We start from the raw sequence: 19,786 nt of genomic DNA, 5'->3' as shown, positions 1-19,786 counted from the left end.
TCCTTCTCGTTCTCGCGTGCTTCGTCTTCGTGCGGAGAGCCCCACAAGCATTTCATATGGCGCAGCTGTGGGGACCCAGCCATATTTCGCGAAATACACGGGTGCACTGCGCGGCGGCGGCAGCCCTTACGGGACCGGCCCGTCTACAAGTCCAAAGTTCTGTCCATCGCCTGCTCGCAGCGCGCGCCTCAGGTTTCTAGCGCAGGCGTCGCGTAGCGAAGGCCATGCGAAGGCATTCCTTCAGAGCGAAGCGTGTGAAACCGCAGCCGCAACCAGCTCCCGGCTACCGTTTGCCATATCACTAGGGTACAGTGAACTAGAATATTTTCCAGTGGCGCGACCGCGCCTCTCAGCCTGACGCATGCCGTGTCCCCTGCAGCGGCGGCACTCTTGAACGCTCGGCTCGCCTTCGCAGCGTGCGACGCCAGCACACGAGACTGGAAAGCGCGCTTCGTTATGTAGCCGCGCTCTTAACGTAGTTCTGTTTCGCGCTTGCTATTTATCTTTAATATTTGAAGATATTTGACATGCGCGGATGTTTACTGAATTGAGTGTACAATGTCGATCCCGCCATAGCAAGCAATAACAGACGAAGGCTATTGAGCGCACTGTAAACGTTTTTTTTTTTTATTTAAGTATTACAAACTGTCGCAGTTCCGACATATTTCGGGACACTAAATATCGCAAAGTAAGAGTTAATTCGTGGGACCATTTCTCACGGGATATACGCGATTAAAATGAATATATATATATATATATATATATATATATATATATATATATATATATATATATATATATATATATATATATATATATATATATATATTTATTCATTTATTTATTTATTTATTTCCATCAAAGATGGGGGAGGCGAGGCAAAAAGCTGCGATAGCAGCTTGACAAGTCCTCGTCCCCTACAAAGCAGCAACAGTACACGCCGAAAACCCGGCACATATTACTTAGATAAAAGGTATGTACACTGAAAGCATTTCCCTCGCTTTCCAAAACAAATGTACGGCTTGTACACAACAAATTATACGCTTATAAATTGATAACAGAGATGTGTACACTGAAAGCATTTCCTTCAAAAAAAAAAGTAAATACAAGGGTCGAAGTCAGAGGAAGATTGGGTACTAATAACAGACAAGGAAGCATGCCCCGCCGGGGTGGTGCAGTGGTAAGACGCCCGACTACTGTGCCGGAGTTCCCGGATTCGAACCCGACCGCGGCGGCTGCGTTTCGATGGAGGCGAAACGAAGAGGCGTCGTGTGCTGTGCGATGTCAGCGCACGTTAAAGATCCCCAGGTGGTCGAAATTACTCCGTAGCCCTCCACTACGGCTCCTCTTTCTCTCTTTCCACTTTCATTCCCACCTTCCTCCCTTCCCCTACGGCGCGGTTCGGGTGTCCACAGAGCAAGTGTGACAGTTACTGCGCCTTTCCCTTCCTGTGAACCAATTTAACTTTAACAAGGAAGCATTGAACGCTGCAAATGCACTGCAAAGGACAATGTTGTAATAAAAAGGAGCACATATACAGCGACATAAACTTTGGTTTTGGTTGACAGTTCATTTTAAGAAGGCATTCACAAAAGTATGTATTCATGAAAAGTGAATTAGGTACAGCTTGCGTATGAGTAAAGAATATTCATAACATACAAAGGTGGCAAAAAATGACAAGACGCTACATTACAGGAACACAGATTTCAGTTCATTTGGGTTTTTGGGTTAAGATATATATATATATATATATATATATATATATATATATATATATATATATATATATATATATATATATATATATATATATATATATATATATACCGTTTTCATTATCAACCAAGACACAAATTCACAGAATATTAGGTGTGTAAAACTAATGATTCCATGCTGATACGAGAATGCACTTCAGTCATGCACTTCAGAACACGGCCTTTTCCACGGTCACCTCACCTGACAGCGAGTCGAGAGCACATAATGTAAAACATATTCCATCTGCGTCTTGAAGCTCATGCTGCGTCCGTCGCTTCCCTGGGACTTCCATTCTCCTCACCGCGGGGACAGTGGCGGCCGCGCATACCTCGTTGCTGGCCGCAGGTTCGACAGGTTCATCTTCGATCACCTCTGTAACCTGCCTTCGTGTCGCGGTGTGACATCGTCCTCACCACTCCTTTTTCTCTCATTCCTCTTGGGAGTGGGAAGCTTGCACAAGTAAGCTGGCAGATTGGGTAAAATTGTGGAGACTGTATCTGCGGTAAGCATAGGTGTCCCGCGTGGAATTCGCACTTCCTCGCCATTTATGCGGTGCACATAATCCCTAACGATGAAGCGTGGCTCAAAATGTAGCTCACATACCGCGCAGTCTGCGGTTAGCGGCTTGTCGCCTCGATGTAGGTTCCTCTCCCACGTGGATCTGCGCTCAGGATCAGCAGGCACCTTGAATAGCGACAACTTTCGCGCGTTTTTTTTTTTTTTTTTCTTGCGTATCCTGTGCTGCACCCTGGGGCATAGCAGTGGTTTAGCCGTTGCTTTGCACTCATTGTTAATACACTCACATCAAAACACTCGTGCAACGTAGCCACACTGAACGAAAAGCCAGCGCACAACTGAAGCGCCGTCGGGCGTGCTCTGACCCGTCGCCCCCGGCCGCCTTCAAGAGAGGTCGACAACAGCGCCGCCGCTTCAGGAAACATACTCGATGACGCGCGTAGCAAGGCGCTGCCCCCTCCGCTCGCTTCACTGGAAAATAGAGAGTTTTAGAATAAGCTTGGGGCGTCGAAATGCGCATGCACAGAACGTAAGGCGCGCTTGGGGTCTTGGGTTAACGCTAGGGGCGGCCCCTATTTTTCGGAAATAGCGTTCGCCCCAAGCCGCCGTTGGGTCGCTTGGGTTACGGCAACATGGCGGCGACCGGCCAAGCGGCGGCCGCTCGCCTCGGCACACATTCGTCGTCACCGCTCCATGGTGTCACGCGTTCATGGCAAACGAAAGGCCAACGAAGCTTATGCTATGTCTCATGATGCCCGCACCACCAAATTTTAGCAATAAAACGCCCTATATTTTCTGATTGCTTCCGGATTTACCGAGCTGCTAGGCCTAGCGAGTTCGCCTCGTTCGGTTGCCATGGGGACCAGACGGCGGAAAGCGCGGAAGGTTGAAATGAGTTTTCCCGGCCTCGGCCTGGATTGACAACTGGCCGATTTCGTCTTGTATGACAAAGACAGTTTGTATAACCGGTAGTTTTAATATAGTTTTGTGCAATAGTAGCACTTTTTTATATACAAAATAGCGTTGTTGGCTCTTATACATTTAAATGCTTTTTCTTGGTTTACCGTTGTGGCGCTGCAATCGACGAACGCAAGCCCGGCTCCGCTGCGTCGGGAAAACCCCTATTCTAAAACTCGCCGCTCGGCTAGCACGTTGCGCTGCCGCACGCTATTTCCTTGGGGGCCCCAAGCCTTGGGTCCCCCTATTCTAAAACTCCCTATTAGAGAGTTTTAGAATAGGGGGCCCCAAGCTTTGGGGCCCCCAAGGAGCTTGGGGCGTCGAAATGCGCATGCGCAGAACGTAAGGCGCGCTTGGGGTCTTGGGTTAACGCTAGGGGCGGCCCCTATTTTTCGGAAATAGCGTTCGCCGCATCGCTTGGGTTACGGCAACATGGCGGCGACCGGCCAAGCGGCGGCCGCTCGCCTCGGCACACATTCGTCGTCACCGCTCCATGGTGTCACGCGTTCATGGCAAACGAAAGGCCAACAAAGATTATGCTATGTCTCATGATGCCCGCACCACCAAAGTTTAGCAATAAAACGCCCTATATTTTCTGATTGCTTCCGGATTTACCGAGCTGCTAGGCCTAGCGAGTTCGCCTCGTTCGGTTGCCATGGGGACCAGACGGCGGAAAGCGCGGAAGGTTCAAATGAGTTTTCCCGGCCTCGGCCTGGATTGACAATTGGCCGATTTCGTCTTGTATGACAAAAACAGTTTGTATAACTAGTAGTTTTAATATAGTTTTGTGCAATAGTGGCACTTTTTGATTAACAAAATAGCGTTGTTGGCTCTTATATATTTAAATGCTTTTTCTTGGTTTACCGTTGTGGCGCTGCAATCGACGAACGCAAGCCCGGCTCCGCTGCGTCGGGAAAACCCCTATTCTAAAACTCGCCGCTCGGCTAGCACATTGCGCCGCCGCACGCTATTTCCTTGGGGGCCCCAAGCCTTGGGTCCCCCTATTCTAAAACTCCCTAATATTCTAGCGAGTACGCTTTCTAGTTCACTGTAACTAGGGTCCCTAGAAATGTTGCTAGTCTCTCGTCCGCCGGCCGCGACGGAGGCGGCCGCTGAATGATCGCTGCGGTGGCGCTGCGGTGAAGCGGAGTGCCACTGCCGACGGAGCAGACGACGCGCGCGCCCGTGCGCTTCGAAATGCATTCGCTGCATGCTCAGGTGCCTTTTACATGCGATGCTGCTCTTTAGTCTTTGATTTCAGTTTAGTCGTAATATTGAATTCACAGCCGAGTTGTTGGCATAACCAAGGATACGAGTTTTTTTTTTCTTTGTTTTTTTTTTCCGTGAGCGAAGTTTTGCGCGCATGCTCCTGAGCCGATGTAGAAACGAAGCTGCTTTTTATACCCTATTATCCTGCTGAAGCTACCGCGGTGCCGTATTGTAATGAACACTTCTGAGGATTTTGTGTAAATTATTGCGCTTGCATGGAGGACTATACTAGATGCACATTCTAGGCTCCAAGGACCATGTGTGCAAGCAACAGAGCGCTGTCGCCGGCGTTTTCATTCACGCTATAGTTTCATCTTAACTTCTTCGGACGTTTAGCTAAGTTATAACACGTATGTAGAACTAGAAACTTTCGGATGCATGCGCAATTAAAGCACGCAAGATGGGAACCCGAGCCCTTCAAATCGCACCGCGCTTCAGGCAAACTGCTGATAGGCATTCTTTGATGCTTAGGAAGCCTAGTAGCCACTCATCAGAGTATGCCATCACTTTTGTTGACTTGCGTTTTGCCACCTCTAAAACATTTTTTAACAGCCAGCTGTTAGTTGAGAGGAAGGGCACTAACACTTCTTTCAAACTCTGTCCTTGAAAGGTGTTCATTTTCATTTTACCTGGAGCTTTTACCAGCTTTGCCACCTTGTCCTTCGTACGACAAACTGCTCGAGACTTAGAAGTCTGTTTCTTAATTTTTCTTCTTCTTGACAGAGTGTTCTGAGTTCACTTTCGCAAGTATTTGCAGGCTATATGCATGCTGCATCAGAAATAATGGTACAGTTCGTCGCAAAGTAACGCCCATTGTAGGAGGGAAAGGTCTTGGTAATAGGCTTCAATTCACTGCCAGGACACAAGCTGAGTTTCGCAATGTTCTGAAGAAGATTAATTACCTCTTCTGTCGACTTTACAGCTATCTCCTTGACTTTGTTTCCTCGAATGCACGCAGCAGCATTCATGGCAGCTTCACCTGTATCACTGCGATGGAACAGAACTCGCCGATTTGCGTAGATTACGTCCGGAGATTCGTCCTCGCTTGAGTGGCACTATGCGAATTTTAATTGCTCAACATCAGAAAGATCGACATTTGTCCCCTGTGGCGGTGGCATGCAGCTTTCTGCATTCCTGGAGCAGGCTCGCTTCACACGATCCACCACCGCTGTATTCTTCAACTGGCTCCACTGATGCTTCAGAATCAGTGCGCTCTTTTTCTTTCTCTGCAGGTCTCCCTGCCGACTGTTTTTGCTCGTACAAGTTGCGCTCCTTTCTCTTGAGAGGCAGGGGTTTCAACAAGTATTTTGGAGTGTCAGAAAACAGCGTTGAGATGGCATTCTTCGTGAGTTGCGTAACATCCCGGGGAATCTCAATTACCTTTACCTGTCTTAAAACTTCGCCCAATAAAGCAGGGTTTGAAGTGTCACTCACAAACGTCGATACTAGCTTGTTCGTGTCACATTAATTTGAGGGCAACCCCGATCCGGATCCTCCGATATTTATATATACCGATATTTATATCAACGTCCAGGATTTCCTGTCTGCAACTCACAAAATAATGAGAAAGATATTCACCCCTTGTGGGTTTGCCCGGCACTGAAACCGACAATATCGGCAGGGCCTTATCATCGTTCTCTCTTGAACTTTATAGAACACAGCCAACCTATTTTCTTCCATTTATTACGCCTTTTAATTTTCGTTTTACATATTCCTTTATGCCCTAGCTGAGGCAATAAACAATGTTATTGCCTTTGTCGCCGCGCTTGATGTTGCAATCCCACTCTTGCCTCTTCCCTGCGTCTTTCGGTGTCCTGAAGAGAGAGCATTTCATCTTGCACGAGCGCTACCCGCTCTTGCACCCGGGCAAGAAACACGTGCTATCACGCTTACCCCGTTTTCTGGACATGACGCGATCACACATCCATAAAAAAGGCATACTTGCACACATGCTAGCTAATTTGCGCGCATTACGGCTCGCGGGCGAAAAGAAGTGCACGTGGTGTACGGCACAACCGCCACAGCACGACGTACACGCGACCACACCAAATGCGTGCAGCGCCCCCTGCGCTTTCATCCGGGAAGCGGCCAGCCGGTTCCGTAGGGAACCCCGCTCGGAGGGCAGACTAGCAAATACTTCTAGGGACTCTAATATCACGTGACGGCTAATTTCTCATGATTATTTCCATTATATTTTTATGACTAGGCTTCACTTTTGCGCCGCGGCGCTCCCTCCTAGTTTTTTCTTCCTCCATGGCTGCGCGCGCGGCGCCGATTCGCGCATGCGCGTGGTAGTAGATATGACCGCACGCTATCACGTGGTCACCGTAACGTGGTCTAATACGTAGAGGCCGACTCGCTCCCTTTTATTTTTTATGACTAGGCTTCACGGATATTGCCGCGTGCTCCCCCCTAGTTTTTCCTTCCTCCATGTTCTCAGCGCACGTTCAGCATGACGACACGAGAAGCGCATCCCGCGTCAGCCGCCGCGCGCAGAGCGTTCACAATGTAGGCTCCCTAGTTCACAACACACACTGGAAATATTTGGAGGACGTTTAAGCTTCGCCTTTAGGAATAGAATGCGATAGCGTTATCGCGCCCCATTCGCACCGTCTACTCATTTGCTTGTTGCGCTTTTGAGTGACACAAAGACGTAGTTCACATGATACAACACTCGTTAACTTGTCCAAAGTTACTCATTTTTATTTATTAATCCTTCCGGGACGTAGAAGCGCTACCAGCCACCTTGCCTAAACGCACGGGCCTCAAGTTGCAGTCGTAGTTCGTCGGCAACATAGTTGCCGATTCGAACCGGCGCAATAAAGATCTCGGAGGCCATGCCCTGTATATCTTATTCCGTGCGCCACACGCATGATGGCGCTAAGTGCACGCCAAGCGAAGAGGAAGTACAACGGAAAAGTAATTTGCCACTCGCTTAACTGCGTGTTCTGTAACTCTGTAATTCACATGCTCATAATTATTATACGCCACAATACACTTCTCTAAAGGCCCGTTTACACTAGGCCGACGCGACGCCGACGTCGGTGGTCGGCGGGTCGGTCGGCCGATCCTGTCGTTGATGCACCAGTCAGTCCCACTAGGCCGACAACGACGCCAGCACGACCAACGACCGCCTGTCGTCGTAGTGTGACAAGTTCCCAGACCAGCGACGCCGACGAAACGTATCGGCTGATGGTCGCCCGATCAGTCCTCGGCAGATCGTCGAGCAAGCGAAAATGAAAGTCCGACAAACAACGTACTGTGCATGGCTGCGCTTCCCTGCGTCATATACATGCTAAAATATAGGCAAGGGAGGATGGCGGTTCATATTATCGCACTTCGACACTCGCGGGAGTGCTTTTTTCGTTGAACATGAGTCGACGCCGGCCCCGTCGAAGGCGAGTAGGCCTAGCGAGCCCGCAGGAATCGTGTGATTTCGACAATCGTGTAGAGTAAATTATCGTGTTTTAACTAGTGGAAACGGTCACCGAGGGTAGGTTTGGTTATAGTGACCAAAAACCGACGTTTGCTTTTATCACAGGACGCCGGTACAGAAAGCGGTAAGCGCCGGCGTAACCCGGTCTGCCGAGCAATGTTGAGGGCGGCTGGTAGTAGTCGGCGGCACTCGTGGGACACAAATAACACCGTTTTAATTCGTGCAAATGGTTGCCAAACATATTTCCGGTTAAAAGGAATCACAATCGAGCATTGATGGCATCGTATAAAACAAATACAATTAGCAGGAAGCGCCGCTCTCGTGCGATGTCAACAACCAAATCCCAAATATTTCTCATGCGGTATATCGCCTCATCGACGGTTCTTGCGGAGTGATCCCTTTGCGTAAATGCGTAATGTGTAGCCGTAGTGCGAGAAGAGAACATACCCGAGTTAAGTAGAGCCCGGTAAGCGGTTGTTTTGCCATGAAAACGAGCAGCGTGTGTGTATGCACACAGATGTAAACTGCAGCAGCGATGACACTCGTCGTCATCGGCACATTCTCGGTAAAATTTCTCGCCCACACGGGAAATGGCAAAGCGTTTACTATTATCATGAAGTATTCATTTAGCGAATGCGTGCACTATTTGGTGAACAAGTGGTAAAAAGCGAGAAGCAGGTATCGAAATCAGTAGCGCCGGGGTCTGCAGCAGACGGGAGACGCTGCTGTGGGCGGGGCGAGGTGAAGGCAGCGACTGCTATTGGTCGGCGCGGGCAGTGAGGCATCGCGTCGTCGTAGTGTGACTAAGAAATCGGCCGACGGCAGCCCGATCGCTTCGCTCTCGGCGTCGGCCGACCAACATCTCCGTCGGTCGGCCATCGGCGCCGTGTGACAAGCACGACGACCACGCAAAAAACTCCACTGGCGATGGTCGACCGACGTAGATCGGCCTAGTGTAAACGGGCCTTTAAAGGGACGTTTCTGAGACAACACCGCAATCAATATGTCCATTTCAAACCATCTAGCTGACGTGGAGGAGTGGTTAGCGTGACCCCGCAGGCCCACGTTCGATTCCTCAGGTCGGTGGTATTTTTCTATTCGTTTTTATTTATAAATGCTTCTGGGATTTTTCGCTCACGGCCAACGCGGGACAGCGGCCGCCGCCGACGACACCGACTTTTCTGCGATACGGGGCCCTTAACGCTATCGCGTTAAAAGCGTCTGCCACGGGCCGAGCTGGCTTGTCCGCGCATGCGTAGTGCGTGCTTCTGCAAACGAAGACCAAGTGAAGACCGCGAAATAGAGGAAGGGGAAATAAAGCTCGGCAGAAGAATGGGCACACCCTTGCGCTTCGCTCTATCACGCTTTTCCCCTCTCCCGAACACCACGGCTGCATTGATTACCTCTCGTTTCCTTCACGCGCATGGCTTAAAACGTCGCGTGCTGGCGCGTGGCAAATGATCACCATAGATGCGCGCGTCTTCGGGGAAAGGGCGCGGCGCTGACAAGCCGTTGCCGAGCTGTGCCCTCTCATTCCTTCCGCGCGCGGCTTGCAAAAGTCACGCGGCAAGCGCCCGAACCGAAGGTGATGCGGTCGTCTTTGCGAAAGGCGCACCAGTGCGTTGTGCGGAATTCTATATATCGCACGACCGGTGAAATTGAGTTCAATATACGACGCAGCTTTCCTGTACTTTTACATTGGATTTTCAAGGGGATATTCCGCGAGTTCAATATAACCAAAATTCGAATTATCCGGGTTCGATATATCCGAGTTTGACTGTGTAAACATGAAATCTCGCCTTCCGTTCGGTGTTGGAGAGCAAAAATTAATCTCAAGAATGGATGTTGATTCCGTGCACAATTTTCGCAACGGCGCCAACGGACTTGGGGAGCGCAGCGCGCGCGCACGGGTCGGCTGCAGTGGCAGAGGGACGGCAGGACGAAGCAATGGTGATGACATGCCAGTCATATGCCTGTCAACCCATGGCCAGACTCGAACGGTGACGGCGCTCGGACAGCACCACCTAAACTTCTCTTAGTCTAGGGGGTGTTGGCTCCAGTCCGGCCATGGCTGTTCATGACCTCCAAGATCACCGTGCTCGATATTGTGATCTCGGAGGCCATAAACCGTTGGCGTTAGTTTTTGTTGCTGCTGCTAGATGACGCGGCACGCAAACGCGCGGGCGATTTAAACACACTCCTTCGGCGGGCGATTCGATCGATTGAAAAATTGCGTTTCTTGATGTTTTTTCTAGCTCCTTTACGCATTTTTTGCCGTTTTAATGAAAAACAAACGGCTTCGTTATAACCAATCTAACGTTAAATTTTGAATTTTTCGTTTCGTTATACAGAAAAAAACTTCAATAGAAATAAAGCATAGACCAACCAGACTTTTATTTTAGTTAGTTTTATCCAATAATTCGCTATATCCGTGTTCGTTATAGCGAGGTTCGACTTAGTATATCTGCTTAATTTGTGACTGGCCTTTATAAGAGCATGGCATTAGAAGTGTAGTTTTGTTTGCCAATTTCATATGCAGCTATTTCTTGCAGTGGCCCTTAACATTTCAGCTATCTTCCAACTTTCTCCTCAAGTGCTTTAACAAGGTTGAATTCAGTTTCACTGGGTTGAAAAATTTGGGTTGCCAGTTAGCTTAAAAGGCCATTTTGTTGATAAATTTATTTACTTGGGGCTCTGGGGCATTCCATTGGAAACACTCTTTTTCATCAAAATTTTTTTGTAGGTGACATAGTTTAATTTGCATAAGGCACCTGAAATTTTTAATTTACATAAGACACCTTAAATGATGAAAAGATGTTATATTAGGGGCTTTGTGAATGAGATTTTAACTGTGAATGTTAAGTCTCTGAGATGATGGGGAAATTGAGGGTACTGCAGAAATCTGAATAACTGTGACTTAGTTACTGTATTTTCTCGCACATAACCCACTCACCCAAATTCGAACCCCCAAAAATAAATAAAAAATATCCTTTGTATATTGCCCGCACACTTACTTGAAGGAAATATGACAAGGCAGTTAAAACTGTGCACACAGTGATCACATTTTTGTTTACAAAACAAATTTGTTTCAAAACAGCCACAATGCTGCCACTGCTGTCCTCCAAGGCTTCACTGCCACTCTCACAAGAGGGCAGTATAACCTCGTTGATTCGACTAGTGCTAATTTGATAATTCGGACTGCCACCAGAGTCCCGCCAAGCACCCATTTGTCAGTGACGTCTGAAACGCATTTATTTGGGCGCCCTACGGCCGTTGTTGGTTAATTTGGCCAGGCTTGCAAGTGGCATCACATTGAGGTACAACCTTTTTGACAAGCTTGAATTGCATATAACATTGTTTCCTGCACCTTACTGCCATGCATGCGGCAGTAGGCACATAGGCAGGCATAGACAGGCCGGCAGAGTCCCCGGCCGCAGGGTTTCATTTTCAGGGCTTTGTTGCCAGCTTGTGTGACAGCTGTTATTGGCTGCAGTGATCACCACGCCATTAAGAATGATAATTGCTTTGTCTTTTTTTTAGAAGGCGTCAGTCATGCCACAGCAGTACAAATGCATGCTTCCCTTGCATCCATCCACATGGCACTACTTCTAGCATGCTAAAACTCTTCGTGCCCGTCACGTGCCGTTTGCTATTTGTGCGGTGAAACTTCATCTGCGACGCCACATGTGAAGCTCCAGCTCTACCACACTGCTCACTGAAAGCAGGTGCAGAGACACTTGCCATTATGGAGCAGTTCTGTTTTCGACACTGCCGATAAACTGCATCAATTAAAACACTTCACAGAACTGTGCAAAATAACTTTGAAACCGCGCTTTAAGAAACTATGCTGCAAGCGTGACCACTGCGGTGTTGTAAAACAAGCAGTTCATGGATGTGGATTTAGCTGTGCCCTTTGTTGGCTCATCAGCTTAACGCGTGTGGGTAACGGGGATGGTGGAATCTGCATTGAAGGCTGCACGCACGCATTGCCGTGTAGCTGGCCCCGCTCACCACAACCCCCCGCATGCATGCACGCACATACACACACTTTCTAAGCATTTCTATATATTTTTTTTTTTTTCCAATTTTGGTGGAGTTTATATGTAAGAAAATGGGGTCAGTTTTGCTTTTCGAATTCAGTAGCTATAGTGGGTACGGTGTGTTTCTTTTGTGCAGGTAACACAGTGCCTGTCAAAGCTCATGCAGGAATGCTGGCACCAGAGGCCTGGTGTGAGACTAACAGCCCTGCGTGTTAAGAAGTCACTGGCTAGGCTGCTGGTGGAAAACAACTCAATTGGGGGGAAGATGGTAGGGAAGATGGTGTGACACTTCAGTCAGTCCTTTCGGAGGGCAGAGGTAGTCCAAAGTGCAGACCTAGGAGCACCGCAAAGTGACGGCGAAGCTACAGATCACGTTGCTTTCTGCTACCGCTGTCAGATGTTGAGCGGGCTCAGCTTTTACGCCCCAGTCTTTGCATAGTGCAATTTTTGTAGACTGGTTCATCTGAGGAGTGCGCCTCTGTAGCTGCTGTTTGCAGTCGTCTCCCTTCGTAACGTGAAGGGACCCCGTAAAAGGCTGTTCTTTTGAGTAGCAGTCGGACGTGATCTGCAGTACTTGCATTAGGGAAGTAATGCAGCCCCTAGCCCCCCTCTTCATTGTTTCTGTAGCTACACAGTGGCTTACAAAGACAGAAGATAATGGCGCAACAGCTGCCGGTCCGCGGTTGTGACCACACTTCTTTCACCTAGCATCGTCTCTTCATGTATTTTGGTTTGGTTACAGCAGTGGTTGCTTTTGTTTGCATGTGTATGCCTCTGTGCCTGCCTGTAGGGCAGAAAGAGCTAGCTGTGGGTATATTTATCTCTCTTGAGTATGCCGAGATGCTAGCTATTCCTTACTATAGTCACATGCAACTCGAAAATGAAGCAGCAAATGCTCCTCAAAGGAGGTTCTCTAACCAGTGGTGTTGACAGACTCTCATGACAATGCTTAACCCCTTGCACACGCCAGGATGACAGCTTTGAGATGTAATAGATTACCACATTTAAATAGATTAGCAGTGATGACCAATCAGCGTCATTAGCTAGAGGGTCCTCTTTGAGTGGCATTTGCTACTGAATTATTAAGTTGTTTGTTGCTATCAAGAGGTGCAAATTGCGAGGAACTGATGACGAAGATGTACCCTGTTTTTACGCAGACCTTGTTGGGGCTCTGCTCATTTATAGTGCCATTTTATACAGCCTTTTTTTGTTGTTGTTATTGTCTACCCTGGTTTTGTGTGGCTTTGTTGTTTTTTTTTTTGTTTGTTTTTCTTAGAACTGTTTAGTGTAGCACTCATCTTTCAGATTTCATCTCTTTATTTTTCCATCGCCATTGTTTTTTTGTGCTTGCATTTAATGAACTCTTTTGTCTTCTGGTTTACTGAGGTCACAACAGTTGTGTCGATTGGCTTGCAGCTTGTGTTCTCTTCTTGTTCCATTTATGTGGAGCCCACTGTGTAGCTCTTTGCTTGTCTAGCGCACATGTTCAGAATTGCCTTGTCTCTATTTTAAATGATGTAAGCGTTTCAAGATGGGTGCACCGCATTTTTCCAGGGGCATTTTTTGCCTGGAGAAAATATGTTGAAAGAGGGTTGCATATTTTTATGAACATCATCGATGCTTTCTTTTTACATATACTGAAGAGCGATAGATTAAGAGCATTCATCAATGAATTCATAACTAAGCACATAGCAGCAGCACTTAACAGGATAATATGTTGTTGTATATTGTTTGGTTTACTTTTTTCACTCTTGAAATAGATTTGAACAAATATCAGCCATTTTCTAGCTCCCTGTATTGTATAAAGGGGAAAACATTTTGTGTTCACTTTACAACTGATTGCTGCATGTATGGCTAGTTTGGTGCTTGTGAAAAATCATTGAGGGGTTGTTGCATAGGGTTATAAGGGGAAAAACCTGGAATGGTAGGGGAAATTCGTAGAGTCGACCAGGTGCAAGAAATGTTCTTCTCATAGTGTGAGCCTAGTCTGAGGAAGCAACCAAATGAAATTGATACGGTGGTGCCTGATGATTGGACGGCCCACTTCACATTGAGCATAGAGCACACACTATGATTTCCCCCCTGCTGTAGCAGGGCCAGAATGTCTCTTTTTTTTGTTAGAGCTTGGATAATTTTCTGCCATTCTCCTTTTCTTTTTCTATTAACGCACAAATATATTGCATGTTCTTGTGTTTGTTTGTTAGCCTTTTTTTTTTTTTTTTTAGCAGCAGAACAGTGCCACAAATGCTACCAGGGGTCAATGCATTCAGAGCTGATAAGGGTCAGGTACACATAATATGTCCAAGCACCTATTTTACAGCAAGTAAGCTGACATCAGTGGAGTCCGGAATCACAAAAAAGCTGCTTTAATGTTGTTCTATGGCTGTCTCTTGTACATAAAGCCCTTTCAGTTAGAAGTTGCGTATGTTGGCAGTGAAAAGGAGCTACTGTGTGTCATTTAAATCAATCGTGTCTTTGTTTAGCATTGCCGCAGCAGGCACAAGTTACATAAAAGTGTCGAAGGGTGCAGCACAGGAGACTTGGCTACTGCTGATCACTCCTGAACAAACCAGGGCATGCAGAAGAGAAAGCTTCTTAGGGCAGTGTATTTTTTGGCATGTGAATAACTCCCTTTTTTGAAAGCAAACATTTATTACTCGTTTCAGTGCTAAGCCCAAGCATTAATTTAACCTGGTCATTGGGAGTGCTTCTGCACCCACGTATATGCTTGCCAGGCCAGGTTAATACAATAACATTTATATTCTAAGTGTATCATTTTTCATTTTTCACTACATTATTCGAACAGGGGGCATGGCATTGGTCAAGCAGGAAAAACTAGAATGGGGTGAAATTGGAATAGAATCGTCACATTATACCGGCCCAGTGCTGAAAAGCAGAAGTGATGTTGCAGGCCCTGCGCATCGTCCAGCAAATCAAATGTGCTTGGGTCAAGAAGCGAAGCCTGAGACTAGTGTACCGCACCCGTATCCTCTCACTTGATATTCTCATGGCAAAACTTCTGCCATTTGATAGGGAGGTTCTTCAACACATGCTGATGTGGTGTAGCATACGGTCGTTTTTGTATTTCACCGCCATCAGAATGCAGTTAATGTGGCAGGTCAGTATAGAGAATAACGCTGAATGCGGGGTTCAACATGAGTGGGCCTGGTTTAATTTTCTGTGCACTAGCTGCCAAGATAGTTCATGGTCAGGCATTCAGCAGTGCACAAGTGTTAGGTAAAATGTGTTGGAATTTTTGCTTAATGCAAGTAGGTTTAAAATTTCACTTCCTATAACAGCAGGAAGTGAAAATGAGGCTGTCTCAAGGCTAGGCCCCATGTGTGTGTGCATGCGTGTGTGTGCATGCATGCGTGTGTGTGTGTGTGCGTGTGTGTGTGTGCGTGTGTGCATGCGCGCGCGCGCGCGCGCGCGTGTGTGTGTGTGTGTGTGTGTGTGTGTGTGTGTGTGTGTGTGTGTGTGTGTGTGTGTGTGTGTGTGTGTGTGTGTGTGTGTGTGTGTGTGTGTGTGTGTGTGTGTGTGTGTGTGTGTGTGTGTGTGTGAGAGAGAGAGAGAGGGGGGAAGGAGGGAGGGAGGGACATACAAGCCTATATCTTTGCTTCGACTGGGAAAAAGCACAAATATGACAAGATTGGCGGCACAAATGCTGTGCAGAAGTGTGTGTCTGTCAGATGTCAGTACATGCACTGTATGTATCCTTTATTGACCACCAAGAGGCACAAAATGCGGAATCTACTTACAGAACAGTTCACTCGCATATTATAACACCTTGGATAGTGGAAGGTGTAGTCCGTGAGATAATTTGCTTCTTTCTGAGATGTTTGTGGGGCAGGAATGGGGCTAAATGCATACATAGCATGCTGGAATTGAAACCGTTTAACTCGACATTCGGCACCTTTCAAGTCTTCATACTACTATTGAAAGCACTTCCTTGGGCCCATGTCAGTCTTTATCAGAAGTGTATTCATGTGCACTTGCCTTGCAATTTGAACCCTTTAAACAAAATGTTAAGTTGCTAGTAGCCAATTTCACTCATTGTGGGTCTAGTAGCACTGCAGTGCTGGTTTGTGGCTGCATCTACTGAGCCTCTGTTCAATTCTTAAAAACAGCACAAGGAACAACACGAAGACACACAGGAGAAGAGGCGCACACAAGCGCTAACTAACAACTGTTAGTCAGTTGTTAATCAGTGCCTGTGTCCATCTTTTCTCCTGTGTGTCTCCGTGTTGTTCCTTGTGCTGTTTTTAAGGTTGCAGTACCACCTAGCCCGGCACCTCGCACTTGTGAACTTCAACCCTTTTTCAACCCTTGCACTTTTGCTAGTGTCAGGCAAGGAAATATTGCAGCAGTCGCCTTTAGCCAGAGGTGTAAATGTACAGCAAAACCTCTTGAATTCGAAGCCACCAGGACTGCGAAAAATATTCAAATTGACTGCTTTTTTGAATTAACTAAGTGCAGAAAAAAAAATGGACCCTGACAAAAACCTGAATTGCTGGAGTGCATTACCTTTATTAGTTATTAAACATATTTTGTGATTGCCATATATCGCCACATGCCCCGCTGCAGGGGCACTGTGGTCAGGGCGCTCGACTGCTGTGCCCAAGGATGTGGGATCGAATCCCAGCCATGGCGACTACTTGTCAATGGAGGCGAAAAGTGAGGCGCCCATGTGCTGTACGATCTTGGGGCGCGTTAATGAACCCCTGGTGGTAGAAATTTCCTGAGCTCTCCACTATGGCTTCTCTCATAGCCTGAGTAGCTTTGGAATTGGAAGCAAGGAAATATATTGCCACATAAAAGTAGACCACTCCATCTCATAGCTCTTGCTGAGCATTGCTGCCGCACTTTGTTTTGAGTTGTTTTCAGGATCCAAATTGCATAAGGCATGGGTGCTATCGCGAACGCGTAAAGCAATAAACACAATGATGCAATTACACTGACAGTAGGTGGAAGCCAATGGAGAGCCCTGCCTTCTACGGTTCCGTGTGACTCGACCCACTAGCAACAAACCGAGCTCTGAACTTTCCGATAGTTTTGGATTCCTAAGTATGCTGTTACGCTTCCGACCACTCGTTCGAGCAGGCAGCTGCCAGCACGAGCTAGCCGGGCAATCTGCATGCAATTCAGGCTTCCTTCAGCAGAACAGGTGCAGACACAAATTGACTTTTTCTTTAAATGCGGAGATGCCAGTTATTCAAACCCACCATCCACGGTACACCACGCTAAGAAATTGCGCAGGCTGACGTTGCACACAGTTAACATGTCTCAAAACACACTGTGACGCTGCTTGGGCTGAGCACCTGTGCTGTGCACCAGAGCTGGGTTAAGAATGAGGAGCACATGTACTGGCTGCCTCCAGTTCGACCATGCCTTAAATAAAACACCTGGAGCATGTGACATAAAACATATCTAGAATTTCAAATTAACTGAAATTGAATAATGGGGGTCTTATTGTAGCTGAGAAATATTTGTGTTACCTACAAATAGGAGTGAACACCTATTATTTGTTCAAAGTCCCTTCATTCCAGTCACTGCTGCTTTGCATTTCTGACAAGATTTTTTAACGCACCACCATTTGTGTGAATTCCGAACGCCAGGTTTTTCTCGGACTTTGTCTTTAAAGTGAAAGATTTGCATCACATTTCTTTAGCCCTTGTGAAACATTAAAAGAATGCATAAAGTAAATGTAGCGGTGCCAGTAATAGGTCTGTAATGAGCTGTGGCCAAGGCAAGCTTGCTTCTGCAGTTAATAGGCGGTTATGGATCCCCTTAGCAACGTGTTTGTCTACCAAACATAATGCAGCAACAGGTGTGTGCATTATAGCTCTCTAGGTACTATGTTGCACAGTGTGTTGTTTGTATACATTTTAAGTTACATCTGTGTATTTCATATATTTCATGGTGGCATATACAGCTCATTCGCTCGAAAAGTAACTGTTGGCGCTGTGTGGTCTGTCTCGAGAGGAAGTAAGGTGGGCACTTAAGGTAGGGGGGACTTGAGTCTAAAAGAATCAGAAATTTTCTCAGATCTCTAGTGGTTCACTTGCTTGATGCCCTGGAACGTGTTACTTACAAATGCAAGTTCAAACACTCTTTCATTGCCTAGGAATTGTTTTTTTTTTGCACTATTTAATTACCTGCTTTTTATGGTCTTGTGCTATGAGATCTCTTTAGTGAAACAAAGCCTTTTTCTATTCCTCCTTCACCATTATTTGGGATTCGAAGGCATCATCCAGCTGCACAGCCAAAGTAGTTAAGTAGCTTTTTAGATTGGAAAAAACAGAGGCAGAAGAAACTGCTTACAGCCTCCAAAATCTTAAATTCAAGACAGTCTTAATATTTCACTACACCGTGATAAATAGATGCATAGACGGTGAAGTGTTAAGTCCTTATTATGTGTACTCATTGTGTCAGCTTAAGAGCATTTGAGGGCAAATTGGTGTATGCAAGCGTACAACCCCACTATAGTAAACTCGGATATAGTAAAGTGAAACTGAGGTCCCAGTTCATCCTCCATAGATAGCTGTACATTTTCCTCCCTTTATAGTAAGTATATTTTTGGTAAAAATCAGTTATAGTAAAGTGCGCCTGGGTCAGCGACGACTCCCACAGTATGACATCGCCGTCCACGCACTACCTAAAATCGCGAGGAAAATAATTTTTTGTATTTGAAAACAAAAATAACACCGAGTGTCCTTTTAAATGGCTTTACCACCAGGCTTAGCAGCATTCAGGAGAAGCCAACATTACGAAGGCCTTGGAGCCGGGAGGGAAAGCATGCAGTGCATAGGAAACAAAAGAAAATTAAAGCTGTCTACAAGCATGGAAAGAAGGTGGCGTGATCCGTTTAGAAAGTAAAGGAGTGCAGTGAGAAATAAGGAAGGGAAGAAACGACCGAACATTCACAGCACAAAGCAGCACGAGGTAGCAGTGGCAAGAGCTGGAGGAGCAGCATGTGCGGTTTTGCAGCACTCGACTGCCACGTGCATGTCTCATCTATTGCCTTCTTATTGACAGAAACAGCAGAAGATGACGCTGTGTTCATGCAATGCTTTGGCTTTCATATGAAGTCAAACTCATAGCCACGTTGCCCTCATGCCTAAGAAGTACGTCCACAAGGTGTAAACAAAAAATCTTATAACTGAGAAAATGGGACGAAGAGATGATAAGAGAAAGATGGAAGGCATTTGAGAGTGTTTCTTTTCATTAAATAATGAGACGTGTTCAGTAGGTAGCCATTTAGTTGCCAAATGGCAACTTACCAAATGGCAAAGGACCATGTTATCACCAACCGCTGATATAGTACTGACCCTGGTATATAGTAAAGATTATTCCTGGTCCCAGTGACTTTACTGTAAAGAGATTCTACTAGCGTCAGAAAGGCAGGAGCACAATAGACACTGTCAGGCTAGTTGGTACATAATAATTGCAAAAAAAGGAATTGCACAAATGAGACGCGGACAGAAAAGAGGCACACACACTGGGTTTGTGTGTGTCTTTTGCCTCTTCTTTGTCCATGTCTCGTTTGGACAATTACTTCTTAGCAGCAGCACACACTTCATTTATATTTGTGACTGCCACACAGTGGTACTGTTTCTAGTTGCTGAGTTCTTTTTGAACACATTGCGTTGCAACTCTAGATAAATGCCACACCTAATTCCCCAAGAGTTTAACAGTTGTTCTAGTATTTTGGTGCGTTCAACATTGTGGGTAAGACGAAAGTTGCAAAATGTAAAACTGCAGTCACTGGTGTAGTGGAAGGGCTAACTGGTAAACTGGGATATCTTATTTAATC

At 46.5% G+C, this 19,786-nt stretch overlaps 1 protein-coding gene across 1 annotated transcript in view; it reads left to right on the top strand.

Moving 5' to 3' along the window:
* tkv (serine/threonine receptor kinase thickveins) overlaps positions 1-14,197 on the top strand; it is a 111,511-nt gene extending 97,314 nt beyond the window's left edge. Inside the window, exon 11 of the mRNA XM_084588957.1 lies at positions 12,110-14,197. Within this exon, the coding sequence (XP_084445083.1) occupies positions 12,110-12,259 (150 nt within the window). The 3' untranslated portion in view covers positions 12,260-14,197. The remainder of the gene's footprint in view (positions 1-12,109) is intronic.
* Positions 14,198-19,786: the final 5,589 nt, after the last annotated feature.

Source organism: Amblyomma maculatum, chromosome 1 (genome assembly GCF_055883805.1).
Source record: "Amblyomma maculatum isolate TAMU_Amacu chromosome 1, ASM5588380v1, whole genome shotgun sequence".
NCBI classification, from domain to species: Eukaryota; Metazoa; Arthropoda; class Arachnida; order Ixodida; family Ixodidae; genus Amblyomma; species Amblyomma maculatum.
The sequence above is the reverse complement of the archived record's forward strand: the minus strand, read 5'-3'. Positions and strand labels throughout refer to the sequence as shown.